Consider the following 15,285-nt stretch of genomic DNA (forward strand, 5'->3'; position numbering starts at 1 on the left):
TAGTCTGGCATTTTGCTGGTTAATTGAAGACAAAATCTCATTGGTCTTTTCTGCATAGGCTGCCTTTAAACCACAATTTTCCAGGTCTCTGCCTTCTGAAAAGCTAGAATTAGAGGCATGAGCCACCAACACCAGCTTTGTCTCTACCTTTGTAAAAGCTGTGACACTGAACAAATCTCAGTATACTTTTCACCCCTAATGTTGGTATAGCATGGCATGAGGGGAACGTGAAAATTCTTTCTTGGCCTTTTCCTGATTGGCCAATCTTTGGTTTTGACACAAATATATTCAGGGTTTAAATCAAACTTAATGATCTCACGTTTCCTGAAACCAAACCAAATGTATTTTGAAATGCCTTTGCAGTCCTATGTATTTACAGACTTCCAGCAGTTTGATTTCAAAATTGATTTTACCTGGACAGAGAGGGTGACTCGTGGTGCTGTTAGTTTTAGCACTTTGTGTGCCAGTATTTGGAATGAGAAAAGGAGTACTATTGAATAGCCAAACCACCTTTGAATTTTCAGCTTTGGAATTTATTTCCCTGTCAATTACCATTGCATTTTAGCACTGAACACAATAGTTTTTCCAGCAGGCACAAACGTTTGTTCTCTTTTTTTAATTCAAGGTTAAACATATTGCTGAAGACCCTCCCTGTAGCTGTTCTCACAGGTTTTCTATTGAGTACTTATCTGAAGGACGGTATCGACTAGGGGATAAAATTCTCTTTATTAGGGTAAGTCTGCTGTTTACAATCTGTATAGACACTGATTTTGTTGTGGAATTGGATTTGTTGCTTTTCCACCTTCATTTTTCTCATCTTTTACTGTCTAAAAAAATTGGACCAGAGGGTGCCATTTAAGTGGAAGAATTTTCCTATATAGGAAGAATAGGTGAAATCATGGGTATATGGTGAATTTCATGTAAGGCAAACATACAGATTTAACATCAACTAACTCGGGGCTGGCTAAGGTTCTTTAGATGTTGAACATAATTGGGAAAAGGCAACTTCATACACCACGGGTAATTTGCTCCATTTTTCAGATTTTTTCATTAGGTAGTTGTACAAAGAAATTTTCAATTCAACAAGTCACTTTTTCTTTTTTCTTTTCTTTTTTTTTGGTCAGTGTTGGGGGTTGAAGTCTGGGCTTGGGTGCTGTCCCTGAGCTATTCAGCTCAAAGCTACTGCTCTACCACTTGAGCCATCGAGCCACTTCCGGTTTTCTGGTGGTTAATTGGAGGTAAGAGTCTCATGGACTTCCGTGCCTGGGCTGGCATTGAACCATGATCCTCAGATCTCAACCTCCTAAGAAACTAGGATTACAGGTGTGAGCCACTGGCACCTGGCCAAGTTACTTTTATGTGTCTCCAGCTCTCCTAGCCATTTTTTTTTCATCTCAGTTTCTTTTTTCTTTTGATAACTAGCGCTTATAGGTTTTGTTGTGCTGTTGTTATTCTTATTGTTCATGGGTCTTGAATTTGAACTCAGGACTTGGGCACTGTCTGAGCTTTTATACTCAAGCATAAAAAAATCCACTTCTGTTTTTCAAGTAGTTAATTGGAAATAAGAGTCTCAAAGACTTTTCTGTCTGGGCTGGCTTTGAACTGTGATCCTCCAGTCTCAGCTTCTTGAGTAACTAGGATAACAGGTGTGAGCCACTGGTCCCCAGTTTTTTTGTAGTTTTGTATATTAATACTTTGGAAATTAAGGATATAAGTTGGAGGTTTTTTTACGGTTAGCTGTGTAATTCAGCAGTAAGTTATGTTAATGGTACAAGACAGCCAATTTGTAGTGTGACTTTGGGCAGACATTCTGAGTTTCATAGGCCATAGGTAGTTTACACATTGTGATTATTGCCAAATTACAACTATAAACTTCACAGTCTTGTCCCTTTGTTTCCTCTCTTGGGGACAGATGCTTCATGGGAAACATGTCATGGTCCGCGTTGGTGGAGGCTGGGATACTCTGCAAGGATTTCTGCTCAAGTATGATCCCTGCCGAATATTACAGTTTGCTACACTGGAACAAAAAATTTTAGCATTTCAAAAAGGTGTTTCCAATGAAAGTGTCCCTGATTCCAGTGCCAAAACAGCTCCACCTCCTGAAATGAACCCTCTGTCAGCAGTTAGCACATTTCAGAAGCAAAATTTAAAACCAGGCATGCCACTGAGTACCCCAAAGAACAAGGAGAAGCAGGTGCGTCCGCTGGGTGTAGCGCAGTCTGTATCATCTGTAAAAGGTAAGCCAGGTTCTGCATCCATCCGTCCTACATTTCCAGCTTCTCCGGCAGCTTCCTCACGTCTCAAGCTCGCATCTTCCCGGGGCCTAATAAAGAAACCCCATGCGTTTTCCAGCAGTGTGTCCTCTTCCCTTGCTCCACTAAGCCAGAGCACTCCATCACCAGCTCTGTGTAGCTCTGTCCCTTGTGCATCTGAGTCGTTGAGAAAATGTGTCACCTTCTCCAACACTCCCAAGGCCAAGGCTGCTCTAGCCCAGAAATCAGGAGATCTGCCCAAGTCCACACTTGTACCAAGTAAATGCTCTGGAAAAACAGAACCAAAGAACTTGAAGCACAGTCATGTTTCTTCCAAGGATGAGGCACCTCCAAATTCATCATCCACATGTCCAAGGCTACCTAAAGCAAACATACGCCTGAGACCTAAACCTTCTTCTTTTCAGTCCCCTGCAAAAATGACAAAATCCAGTTCCCAGCCCACAGCTATGAGTGGAGGAACACGGTCCCAGTCCTCAGATGAAACCCCCCAGGCAGGGGTGATCCCAGTACAGAAGCCTAAATCCACCTTGAACTCAAATCGTCCTGTTTCCGCAGTCTCACTTTCCTCTGCAAAAGTAACGCAAAAATCAAACGATAAGAGTACCGTTTCAGTTGCCAAAAAGCAGCCTCAGAGTAAAAGCTCTCGCCAGGAGACAGAACTGAGTTCATCAAAGTCTCCCGGCCGAACTCCACTGTCCATTGTGAGTGTTCCCCAGTCTGCTGCCAAAACACAAACTGCAGCCAAGTCGGCACAGATGGCCAAGAAAGGCCAGTGTGCAGCTAGAGGGCCTCCAAAATGTAGCAAGGCTGCAGTTCCATCCGGGAAAACACCCTCGTGTCTTAGGGAAGCAGACAGTGGAGATAAAAAACCAACTGCAAAGAAAAAGGAAGACCACGACCACTATTTTGTTATGACAGGAAGTAAGAAACTAAGAAAATAGATACACATGTTGCATAAGCAAATTGGGAAGGGGAGAAAAATGAGTGTTTTAGCTTTACATTTCCAGTTTCTCCTACTTACATTTGTCCAAATTGGTGCAGACATGAATTCAGCCCAAAATGAGAGGTGGAGGTTAGGAATAAAGGTAGAGGCTGGATTGGGGAGTGGGTTCACACAAGCTATTATTATTAATAGCCAATACATGATGTTTAATCCCTAGCATTTTTGTTCCTGTCTGCCCTTGAAGGGAAATGTAAAAGTCCGATAACACTACTGAGTTATTGTTACGGTTAAAATATTTTTGAATAGGTGTTGAATAAGAAGGTTATATTTTATATGTATTTCATATAATATCTACTAATAGCCATAATGGTACTTTACTGCATTTTGGTCAGAAAACTATGGTTTGACCAGGCATGGTGGTGCATGTCTACAGTCCTAGTATGTGTGGAGCTGAGGCACTGAGTATTTGGTAGCAGCTGGGGCTGCTGTACAGCATGATCCTTTATTAAAAAAGAAAATAATATAGGCTCATGCCTATAGCCCTAACTACTCAGGAGGCTGAGATCTGTGGATCACTGTTTGAATCAGTCTGGGCAGGAAAGAGTTCCCAGGAATTACCACCCAAATGCTGGAAGTGCAGCTGTGACTCTAGTGGTAAAGTTCCAACCTTCTGACAATGCCTAGGCCCTGAGTTTTAAGTCAGGGTACAAACACAAAACAAAACCCAAAAAGGAAGGTAACTAAGATACACACAAAAACCTCCGCCTAGGCCAGTGTCCTGTAGAAGGTACCTAAATTAGTGTCCCAATCAAGACCTCCTGGTCTGACAGCAGTAAGTGCTGATGGCTATAGGTGATTAGATGAATTTGGCATTATTTAGGGTTAGGTAAAAAACCCTGTTATTTAAATTTTTTTTTGAAATTTCCCAATTCAAAAGGAAGTGATTTTTTTTTAACTTTTGCTTCTATTAACATGGGTAATAGTTTGTTACTGCTGTTTTTGGTGGAAAAATAAAATGACCAAAAATTTAACTTTCTAAAACATACACTGAAATGTAAACATTTTTTTAAAGATTTTTTTTTCAAATATTATCTATAAAGATATAGACACTTTATATTTTTATGTATGCTGTGCTATGTAACAGGGGAAAGTGGTTTGGTAGCTTTCTGCAAACTTCAGTATTTATTAAAATAACTCCTAAGTATTTTACATTCAACAATGTTTTCATTATGTTTTCAATAAATGTAAGATGGTAGTAAAGGGATCTTAGTGTGATAATATATGAAAATCCTATCAGGTGACAGTTATGCTGATATTCTTGAGTCTCTGATGGTCAGTAGACAGCACTTGTGCATTGTCCTCTGCTCTATGGAAGGATCTCAAGAGGGAGTCCTGGTCATGTGATGACCACATTCTACCCACCCACAACAGCACTCCTAAGTAGTTTATTAAGGAACTGTATTTAAAAACTTAGTGGACTTTGAGAGTTGTAGGATGTCTTTATAGTATGATCATGTCAAATATTAAAGATTTCTCTATTTGTTTGAAACACTAGTATGTTTCCTGCCCCCCCCCCTTTTTGGTGAGGAAAGGTGGCAGGGGAATGGGGAATAAAACGCAGGGCTTTGTGCAGTCTAAGAGTTCTACCACTGCTACATCCCTGTTCCTTCAAGTGTTTTTTTTTTTATTAAAAAAAAAGTTGAAGATATAGTCATCCTAGCTTTTGACATAATTTGACCTCCCCTCCCCTCTCCTTCTTCCCTTCCCTATCTTCCTTCCCTCCCTTACCCCCTTTGACCCTTCCCCACCTCCCCTTACACAGTTTGTACTTTATCTCACACTTGATTGGCATCTTGCTTGGCTAGTGCTCTGCCACTTGAACCACACCTAATACCTGGCTTTTTTGCTGGTTGTTTTGGGTATGGAGTCCCAGGAATTTCTCTGCCTTGGCTGGCCTTTAACCGGGATCCTCCAGATTTTAGCCTTCTGGTATCTAGGATTACAGATGTGAGCCAACAGGGCCTGGCTTTTTTTTTTTTTTACCCCCTAGTAGGTCATGCTTATTTTATTTACATTTCTCTTAAAAAGAGACAGGCACCAAATATTTGATTTAGTTTCTGGGCATTTCTCTTGTTCCAGCCACTAGGAATATTTACATTGTTCTGAAAGACAATTTCTTCAAATATAGAGACTCTCCCAGAAAGCTAAAGAATCACTTTTCAATTTTTAAAAGTTTTACATGGTGGAATTGTGGAATTTCACTTTGTTGAATTCACACTGAATTTCTACATTGTTAAATTTCACACAGTTGAATGGATAGTGCAATTTTTTTTTTTTTTTTTTTTTTTTGCCAGTCCTGGGCCTTGAACCAGTCTGGGCCTGGGCACTGTCCCCGAGCTGCTGTTGCTCAAGGCTAACACTCTACTATATAAGCCACAGTGCTACTTCTGGCTCTGTTTATGTAATACTAAGGAATCAAAAAGAGCTTCATGCATGCTAAGCAATCACTTTATATCACTAAGCCACATTCCCAGCCAAGGTAGTGTAAAATTTCATAGCTTCTCTTTTAAGCTTCATATGTAGTAAAGCAATATTTAAGATACTGAAGTACCTGGAAGAGGAAATAGTGCATTTTTTTCAAAAAAGAATGGAATAAGCTTTTTTTCTATAATTTGTTAGTGTGGCTAAATATAAAACTTCATAGGAAAATGGAATGGTGATTATTCTTACATTGGGCTTTGAGTGTTTAGTATCTTCAAAATGCCTTGATGAATTGGAAGACCTGCAAATTGCTTCTGCCATGCTGAATTTACAGTTTTTAATAGATAAAAGGGTTTTATGAGAAAAAGAATCTCTTTGTCTCCAATTTAAAATCTGTTACATCTTTGAAAAAATATTGTTGTGTTATTAAATCTGTATTTATGTACTGAGTCCATTTAAATCCAAATTGGTATACATTTTGTCAGTGCCTACAGCATTTTTATCCAATTTTAACTTATATTTCCTCATTAAACATAAAACAAAGTGTCAGTTTTCTTTTCTGAGTGAATTCTGATTGCTTGATTGATGTGGGAGTTACAAATGTATTTGTAATTTGAGAATATTTTTAGTTATTTTGCTATTGAAATGTCCTTTTAAGATGATGAGGCAATATTATTAAGTAACAGTATTTCACCCCTAAATGGCTGCATCTATTTGAAGTTTGTTCCAAAATGATTAGATTCATATTTAGATAATAGAAATAATCAATTATTAAAATCCAGTGTGAATTCCACTTATTCAGGATGCAGATATAGGAGGATCATGATTGGAGGCCCAGTCAGAAAGTTACCGAAAACCCACGTCAACAAACAAGCTGAGCGTGGTGGTGTGTGTACTTCGGTGTCCCAGTTACTCTGGTGAATCCCTGAAGTTACCTGAGCAAAAGTGTGAGACCCAATCTTAAAAAAAAAAAAAAGCTAAAGCCACAAGGTCTGAAGTTGGGGCTCAAGTGGTAGGTAGATGCTTGCTAGGAAGGCCAGGCCTGAGTTAAACCCCAAAACTGGAAAAACGAAAAGTTTAATTTTACTGGTTACATAATCATTTTGCTCAGAAGGCTACTGACAATAGGAATGTCAGAGTGTTTAATTTCATACTTGACTGCATTCTGAATATTATTGAAACACTTAATCTTTTTCCTATACTTATGAGCAGAGCAATTTATAAACAATAGTTAAGTCAATATTTTGTTTTTGTGATGTTCCAGGAAAAAAGTAAGAAAATAGCACCTAGACAAAATTTTATTATGTTTTCCTAACTTTTTGTGAATGTAAACTTTTAAGGAAAATTCTTTTCAATGAAATTTTAGATGTTAAAGTGTTTTTTGAGCTAGACACTGGTGGCCTGTTCCTGTGATCCTGGCTACTTGGGAGGCTGAGATGTGAGGATCATGGTTCAAAGCCAGCCCAGGCAGGAATATCTTTGAAACTCTTATCTCGAATAAAGTGCAAAACACCCCAAAAGTAGATCTGTGGCGTAAGAGGTAGAAGGATAGTCTTAAACAAAAGAAGCTCCAGGCCAGCATCCAGACCCAGAGTGCTAGGCAAGCATTCTACCACTAGGCCAAACTCCCATAAATCTTGATTTGTTATTAAGTTATTAAATATTACTCATGTGGCTGGGAGTTTGCACAAAGACCCGGGTTCAATTCCTTGGTACCACATACATAGAAAAAAAGCTGGAAGTGGTGCTGTGGCTCTGGTAGAGCATTAGCCTTGAGAAAGCCCAAGGACAGTGTTCAGGCCCTGAGTTCAAGCCCAGGACTGGCAAAAAAAAAAAAAAGATATATATATATATACATATATATATTTAGAGATTAATGCATTCTTTTTGGCTTGACTAGTAATTATTAGTATTAGAACAGAGAATTATTACAAAAGGTGTTCTGTAAGTTTTCTTGGTGAATGAATGAGAGAAAAATAGATCTAGCACAAAATAGTTGCATGAAGAATTGAGATAAATCTCCTGTCAGCATAGTGGAAATGGACGTTCATAAATGGTCATCTAGATGGTTCCGGAATCTCCTTTTTAAAAAACATTCAAAGGAGAGTGATTGTAGTGATTCAGCAGATTTCATGTACCTTTTCCAAAAGGAAAAAACAAAAATTCATGGCTTTGAAAATTGGAAACAAAGTTGTGTTGTGTTTATCCCTTCAATAATGCATTATACCCTACTGGGTACAAGAATCCAATACATACAGTTGCTCAAGAACAAACCAGATTCTAGTATATACTGAAAGGGTGTAATATGACATTTCAACAATCCCAAGCATTGAAATAAAGGCAAGGGGCTTCTAGCTGTAATTTGCAGAATAATAAGCATCTACTTATTGAAGATCAAGAAGCCTCAGGACTCCTGACAGGTTAAGGGAAAAAGAAGACAAGTTAACCCTGCTGCAGATTACACCCTTCGATAGCCAAAAGACAAGTGTAGAAGAGAGAATGGTTTGGAGAATTGAAGGAATATTCCATCAGGAGGTACTGTGCCCAGTGCTTTGACTTTCCTCACTGGCTCCTGCCACTCCCCGCCCCCTGTCCCTTTCACAGCATCGCCTTAAATATCATACAAAGGCCTTGAGATCGTCTGAGACTGGGTTGGATGCCTGAAGCAGACTTTCTGTCCACAATTTTCCTTTCATTGTTTTCCACTAAACACTGGAATTTCCCACTTATCTAAATATGCCAACGATGGAAACTTGTGTCTCAGGCACTCCTCAGTCTACTCACACAGCCCATCTATGCTGATGGAAAAATGAAAGAAGCTATCCTTTCCAGGAGAGGAATAATCTCTTGGCCCTAGTTTTTGTTGACCCACCTGCCATGCAAAGATTTCCCCTGAGGAAATGTCACTACAGGATTTGAGATAAGCAAACAAAAATATTGGAGAGGAAGAGAGGGCAGTAGGAAGAAAGGCTTTGAAGTGATGGATTTCTTCACACACCTGCTAGCAGATTGCAACATTTTAACAAGAAAAGTTTGGAAATACCCCAATTTGCTATCTAGGTTCTTTTTTATTTTCAGGACCAGTGGGGTTCTCTCTCCGTTTTTTTTGTTGTTGTTGTTTTGCTTAAGGCTTGAGCCACAGCTCTACTTCTGGCTTTGCAGTGCAATTAATTGACTTCCTGCCTGACTACCTTTAAACTGAAATCCTTAAGATCCTAGTCTCCTAAGTACTCAGGATTAAAGGCGTGAGCCACTGGCACCTGGCAGCTTCTTATTTTTGAAAGAGTTGTTTCCAGGATTGTGAGAGGCTAAATCAGAGCATACTATACTGACTTGGTTTAGCAGGCATTCCACCGTTTCCTTGCTGTTTACTTACATTGAACCGAGAAGGACTCTCAAGCCAGGGAGTTTGTTGATATAGTTTTAAGTCTTTAAAACTAACCTTGGACTAGCCAAAAAGAAAAAAAAAAGCCAAAAATGGTGAGGTAGTCATCTGAGTAGATGTTGAACCATCCCAGATGCTGGCTTCTTTAAGGAATCGTAAATATGTTGGGTCTGTTGCTGCAGAATGCTTTTAATACCTGTATTTATGACTGACTCGAATGTAATAAACACTAATTCATTACTTTGCTCATTTAACAATTTGTCTGAATGTCTACTGGGCACTCAGCACCAATTAGGAAACTAAGTTTCAGTGCTAGGGTTACAGTGCTAAGCTCTATGACAAATTTCAAGGAGCATACAATCTTCAGTTTAGGGAAAAGAAGAGTTGAGGGAAAAGTTTAGCCTCATTTCTTTCATGGTGATTTATTTTACTCATGGAATAAAATTGTCCATAACAACAGCTTGTATTTTCTCATATTGCTTCAGACTAGGAGCTCATTAAAAAAAAAAGACTGGCATTTTTTTCATATATTTTTATTGTAATTAATAGAAGGGTTGCATTATATTTGCCAGATAGAAGGTGCATTAATTCACATACATTGATACCCTTTCTCATGTCTTGGTCCCCATTTCCCTCCCCCCTCCCCCCACCCCTCATCTTGTTTTCCCCCCTTCCCTATCCAATTTCAAATAACCAAAAGACTGGCATTTTGTATCTGAGCTTCAAGAATACAAGTCATTTACTAAGGATTGTTACTCAGAAAATAGAGCAGTAAAAATCAAGTTGTAAACAAGTGATTGAAACAGAAAGGAATTTGTGTTTTCTCCACATAAGCTATTAGTTTGAAAATCAAGAAACACATTTCTAGATGTGTTGGATTATCTTGTGCAAAAAAATGCTTCTCTGCCACATAGGCTATTTCCTGCACCACTAGGAACTAATTCCCCTATCCACCTCTACTAAGCTGTATAACTGTGGTTTATCAAGTGCCACCATAAGAACAGATAAGCTCTCAAACAGACTCCTTAGGCAACAGGCCGGTTTTTCTCCAGACATTTCAGTTGGAGAAATGTTACACCCTATGACTTGACATCCCATGCCTTTTGCCCAGCAAAATGAATTGCTATGAATAAGAACAACACCTATTCTGATTCTGTATCTTCCTGACTGGTCCATCATCCAGGAGACTCAGGATATCCTGAGAAGACTGGGTGATTTTTAGTTTTTCTGTTTCAATAAACAGAGATTCACCTTAACTTTCTGTCATAGCATACACAAAACCAGTAAGACAACAGGATTTTTGCATCAGTCATCGAGAAGCCTGGAGTGCTCTAGAGACAGGTAAGTTCATCTTCCCTACTGTGACCCGACTTCCAAGTTTCTGCTCTGTGTGTGTTCTAAAAAAATGCAATTTAATATTTTCAAGTATATATTTGCCTTATTCCCACTGTCCCTTTGATGTAAATCTTCTTGAAACGGGCTGCCATCTTAGTCACCCGTCAACCAATGAGTGAGCTCTTCTCATATGTATCCCTAAACCAGTCAACACAGATAGCTTTGTCTCTCTCTTGGATTAGCAGAAGCTGGTTCTGGGCAGTCTCTCATAAAAGGCTGAGCCACATCTGCTTTGTCCTGGATTTGGTTTGAGTTACCTAGCAAGATGGTTTGCATGAAGGGGCCATCAATTTCCAGCATTCATATTCTGTGTCTTTTGAGAGCAGTATGATGAGGTTGATCCAGATCCAAGGCTTTAAGTGTTGGAAATGCTCAAATGGATGCATGTTGCTCAGGATAAGGATTCATAATGGCCACAATCTTCCCTCAATGAGCCCTTTCAGTGCAATCTGGATTTGAAATCCTCTCTTAGGGGTCCCTTAAGGCCTGGCCCTATCCCATATCATTATTGGGAGGTAGTAGGAATTATAAGAGCTGAAAGGAGGGGCTTAGGGGGAGGAAGACTAGTAGAAGGAAATTAGGTTACTGGGGATTGCTCGTGAGGAGGTTATTAGGACCCAGTCTCCTCCTCTCTCTGCTTCCTGGCAGCCATGAAGTAAAGTAAATCCACACGTTCCTACCACTGTGTCTTCTGCCTCCACAGGCCCGAAGCAACAGGAACAAGTGACAATGGATTAAAGACTCTAAAACTGTGTGCCAGAATAGACACTCCATCCTATTAGCTTACCAACCTCAAGCATTAGTTACAGTGACAGGACGTGGTCATTCAAATCTCTAGAGGTCTCTCTACCTCTTACAGGTCAGTGTTAAAAATAACTATTGAGGGCTGGGAGTTTGGCCTAGTGGTAGAGTGCTTGCCTAGCATGCATGAAGACCCGGGTTCGATTCCTCGGTACCACATACATAGAAAAAAGCCGGAAATGGTGCTGAGGCTCAAGTGGTAGAGCTCTAGCCTTGAGAAAGTCCAAGGACAGTGCTCAGGCCCTGAGCTCAAGCCCAGGACTGGCAAAAATAAATAAATAACTATTGAGCCTGGGCTAGTGGGCTCATATCTGTAATCTTAGCTTCTCAGGCGATTAACATCTGAGGATTGTGGTTCAAAGCCAGCCAAGAGGAGGAAAGTCTGTTAAACTCCTGTTTCCAGTTAACCACCAAATATCCAGAAGCTGTGGCTCAAGGTAGAGTGCTAGACTTGAGCAAAGTTCATAGATAGCTTCCAGGTCCCGAACTCAAGATGCAGAATATACACATACACACACCGCACACTACTGATTTAGTCAGTTGTTAAAACTTTCCAACATACTTGGCAATTATAAGTAAAGCAAAGCTTGGGTCACTTTTTGCTGGTGGTTTGTTATTTTGTAGTCCAGTCTTGAGTGTCCACACTTCACATAATCACACACAATCATTCCTAGTTCTGGAATTCTGACTTTCACCGAGTCCTTCAAAGTGTCCAAGGGCTTTTATCTGTCCTCTGTCTTTGTTTCTCTGTTTGATGAAATGGCACAGCCGTGTAAGATAAATTAAGATTGATTTTTATTTAACAACACTAGCTTTAAAGCTGGGGAGGTGTTAAATTTATTCATTGCTTTGCCTGCCTGTTTGCTTTCTTATACTGAAGACCTTGGCCACTGCTTGCACATTTCCAATGGCATAGAGAAGACTTTGGCAGATTTTACCACTGTGTAGAGCTTCTTCCTAAAATTTTGAAGCATTAGGAACACACCTGAGTAGAATTCAGTTTGTGCCGAACATGATTCTGCTTTTATGCATAGTAACTCATTTAATTTTTTTTTGTGATTCAGTGATATAGAGTCTATTACGTCCATTTTATAGGTGAAGAAACAGAGGTGGTGAAAAGCTGTTTCTTTGGTTCTCCGTGTTATGGTTTGAGTTTTGTGTCCCTCCAAAATTTATATTGAAGTGAATTTCCCATCTCAATGGTATTGAGGGGGTGGAGCCTTTAGGTGATAAGAGTGGGGTTTCACCCTCATTGATGGAGTTAAAGCCCTTATCAAAGTGCATGAAGTAGCAAGTTTATCCTTTCTGTCACATAATGACACAGCTTTCCTACTCTCCACAGGACATAGTCACAAGAGGAGAACACTTACCAGAATCAGAATCTGCAGCCACTTTGAGCTTGGACTTCCTACCCTCTAGAACTGTGAGAACTCAATTTGTATTGTTGATAAATCTCATTATAGCATCACTAATGGGCTAAGACACTCTACTAATATAAATCTTCTCAGACACAAGTTTACAAGCTCTTTAGTTGTCTTTAGAAGTGACCTCTCTAGACAGAAAGATATACTTAGGATGCCTCTTGAAGTCCTAGATGGATGTGTTAGCCACATTGGTGGTAAGGTAAGCTTTGTGTATTCCACTGCCTTGGTAATTTAGCCCTTTGGCTTCCCTGGATCTATGACTAACCAACCATACTTTCTCTTCCATCTTCAAATGCTCTTTTCCAAGATTGTCTCCTCCAAATTACAAACATTCGCAAGACCCCAACTATTTTCTCTCATCCCTTTTCTTCCTCCCTTACCTGTAGCTAACTGTCATGTATTTGATCAGAATGAGCTAGGTTAGGTTATGCAACAGGACCCATGAGTTGTGGTGATTTGTAGCTCATGCTACATGGGGGTCATCTAGGCTTCTCCAGTTATCTTTTTCCAGGGGTCCAGGCTGATGGAGGATCCAGCTTGACAATCGTTCAGTGATAGCTTTGACTGGAAGAGGGAGGGGTGGAGATGGCCAACTCTTCGTTTCTGAACATGCTCCCTGCTTCCGTGGTCCTTCTGCCAGGTTTCCTAATTCTTCTTATGGCTCCACTCCTTCCCTCTCTTTCCTCCCTCCTTCTCTCCCTCCCTTCCTCCTTCCCTCCCTTCCTTCCTTCTTTCCTTCCTTCCTTCTTTCCCTCCTTCCTTCCTTCTTTCTCCTCCTCTTCTTTCTCTTCTTCTTTTTCCCTCCTTCCCTCCCTTCCTCTCTCCTTCCTTTCTTTCTTTTTTTCTTTTCTTTCTGGTATTTAGGTTTAAACTCAAGGTTTCATGCTTGGTATGCAAGCACTCTGCCATTTCAGCCATTTCCTTGGTTCTTTTTGCTTTAGAATTTTTTTTGAGATAGGATCTTCTGTGTATGCCTGGGCTTGCATGGACCATAATCTCCCTATTTATTCCTCTTGAATGGTAGACATGACATGCCACCACACTGGATATTGGCTAAGATAGTCTTGCTATTTTTTTTTGTCTCAGTTGTCCTTAAACCATCCTTCTCATGATCTCTGCCTCCTGAGAGAGCCTGAGCCACTGTGCCTGGCCCTGTGATGATTTTCTGGTTTTTTTACTCATGTTTTCTTTCCCCTCCTCTGCCTTTCTGAAAGGGCTGTTCCCTAAGGACCATGTCCCTAGCCTGCTTCCTTTCTAACATATATTCTCCTTTTTTTGTTGTTGTTGGTTGTGGGGCTTGAACTCAGGGCCTGGACGTTGTTTCTGACCTCTCCAGCTCCAGGCTACTCCCCTACCCCTTGAGCCACAGCACCACTTCCAGTTTTCTAGTGGTTAATTAGAGGTAAGAGTTTCATGGTCTTCAGTGCCCAGGTTAGCTTTGAACCATGATACTCAGATCTCAGCCTCCTGAGTAGCAGGATTACAGGTGTGAACCATTGCGCCTGGCTATATTCTCCTTTTTTTAAAAAAATTTTTTGTGCCAGTCCTGGGCTTGAGCTCAGGGCCTGAGCACTGTCCTTGGACTTTCTCAAGGCTAGAGCTCTACCACTTGAGCCTCAGCACCACTTCTGGCTTTTTTCTATGTATGTGGTACTGAGGAGTTGAACCCGGGTCTTCGTGCATGCTAGGCAAGCACTCTACCACTAGGCCAAACTCCTGGCCCTATACTCTCCTTTTTGACCATTTCTTCCAAACTAGTTTCTAGGACTGTCTCCTTGTGAATCACTTCCAGAATTTTATTTGCAACCATTTCCCTGAGCCCAATTCCAGTGTTCAAAGCCATCATCCCTCTTCCATTACTACCTGAATATCACTTACCTAGTCAACAGCTTTCTTTTTTTTTTTTTTTTGCCAGTCCTGGGCTTGAGCTCAGGATCTGAGCACTGTCCTTGGACTTTCTCAAGGCTAGAGCTCTACCACTTGAGCCTCAGCACCACTTCCGGCTTTTTTTTTCTATGTATGTGGTACCGAGGAATCGAACCCGGGTCTTCATGCATGCTAGGCAAGCACTCTACCACTAGGTCAAACTCCTGGCCCCCTAGTCAACAGCTTTCTATCTCCATCAGATCTACATTTCTTCACAACTTCCATACTTCCGTTGACATCTTCTCTCTCCACATTGAAAAAGCTTCAAATTTCTTTCAGCGTGTACCTTAAATCAATCCCCTTCTTTTTATTATTGCTCAAGTTCTTGACCTTCTTACTCCTGTTCTGGAAGACAATAGTTTCCCCACTAGTTCTTCTATCACACATGACTGAGCTACACCCCAGCACCAGTCCCCTCCCTCCATGAGGACTTTGAACAAACGACTTATGCTGGTAGATTCCCTAGCTGTTCTTAGACCTACCTATTCCCAAGACTACACATTGCACAACTCTAGGGAGCACCATTCATAGCTTTGGGGCTGTGCAGTGTGGTAGTTGACATTCTCATCCAAGTGACTTAACATGCCATGCCCATTGTGGTCTATCTCCACCTCAGCTTAACTCCCAGCACCCAACTGCTCTAAATTCTCCTTGGAT

At 40.5% G+C, this 15,285-nt stretch overlaps 1 protein-coding gene across 2 annotated transcripts in view; it reads left to right on the top strand.

Annotated features, from left to right (window-relative positions):
• Gas2l3 (growth arrest specific 2 like 3) overlaps positions 1–12,686 on the top strand; it is a 32,097-nt gene extending 19,411 nt beyond the window's left edge. Inside the window, exons 9-12 of one of the 2 annotated variants that reach the window (XR_016539614.1) lie at positions 626–733; positions 1,913–3,194; positions 11,181–11,336; positions 12,621–12,686. Coding sequence is in view for 1 of the 2 variants with exons in the window: in XM_090357755.1 (XP_090213881.1) it covers positions 626–733; positions 1,913–3,214 (1,410 nt within the window). In the remaining variant the exon portion in view is untranslated. Of the gene's footprint in view, positions 1–625; positions 734–1,912; positions 4,231–11,180; positions 11,337–12,620 lie in introns of those variants that run through there. The other variant, XM_090357755.1, reaches the window with a different exon arrangement.
• Positions 12,687–15,285: the final 2,599 nt, after the last annotated feature.

This window comes from Megascapheus bottae, chromosome 2 (genome assembly GCF_031878675.1).
Source record: "Megascapheus bottae isolate mThoBot1 chromosome 2, mThoBot2.hap1, whole genome shotgun sequence".
Taxonomy (NCBI): Eukaryota; Metazoa; Chordata; class Mammalia; order Rodentia; family Geomyidae; genus Megascapheus; species Megascapheus bottae.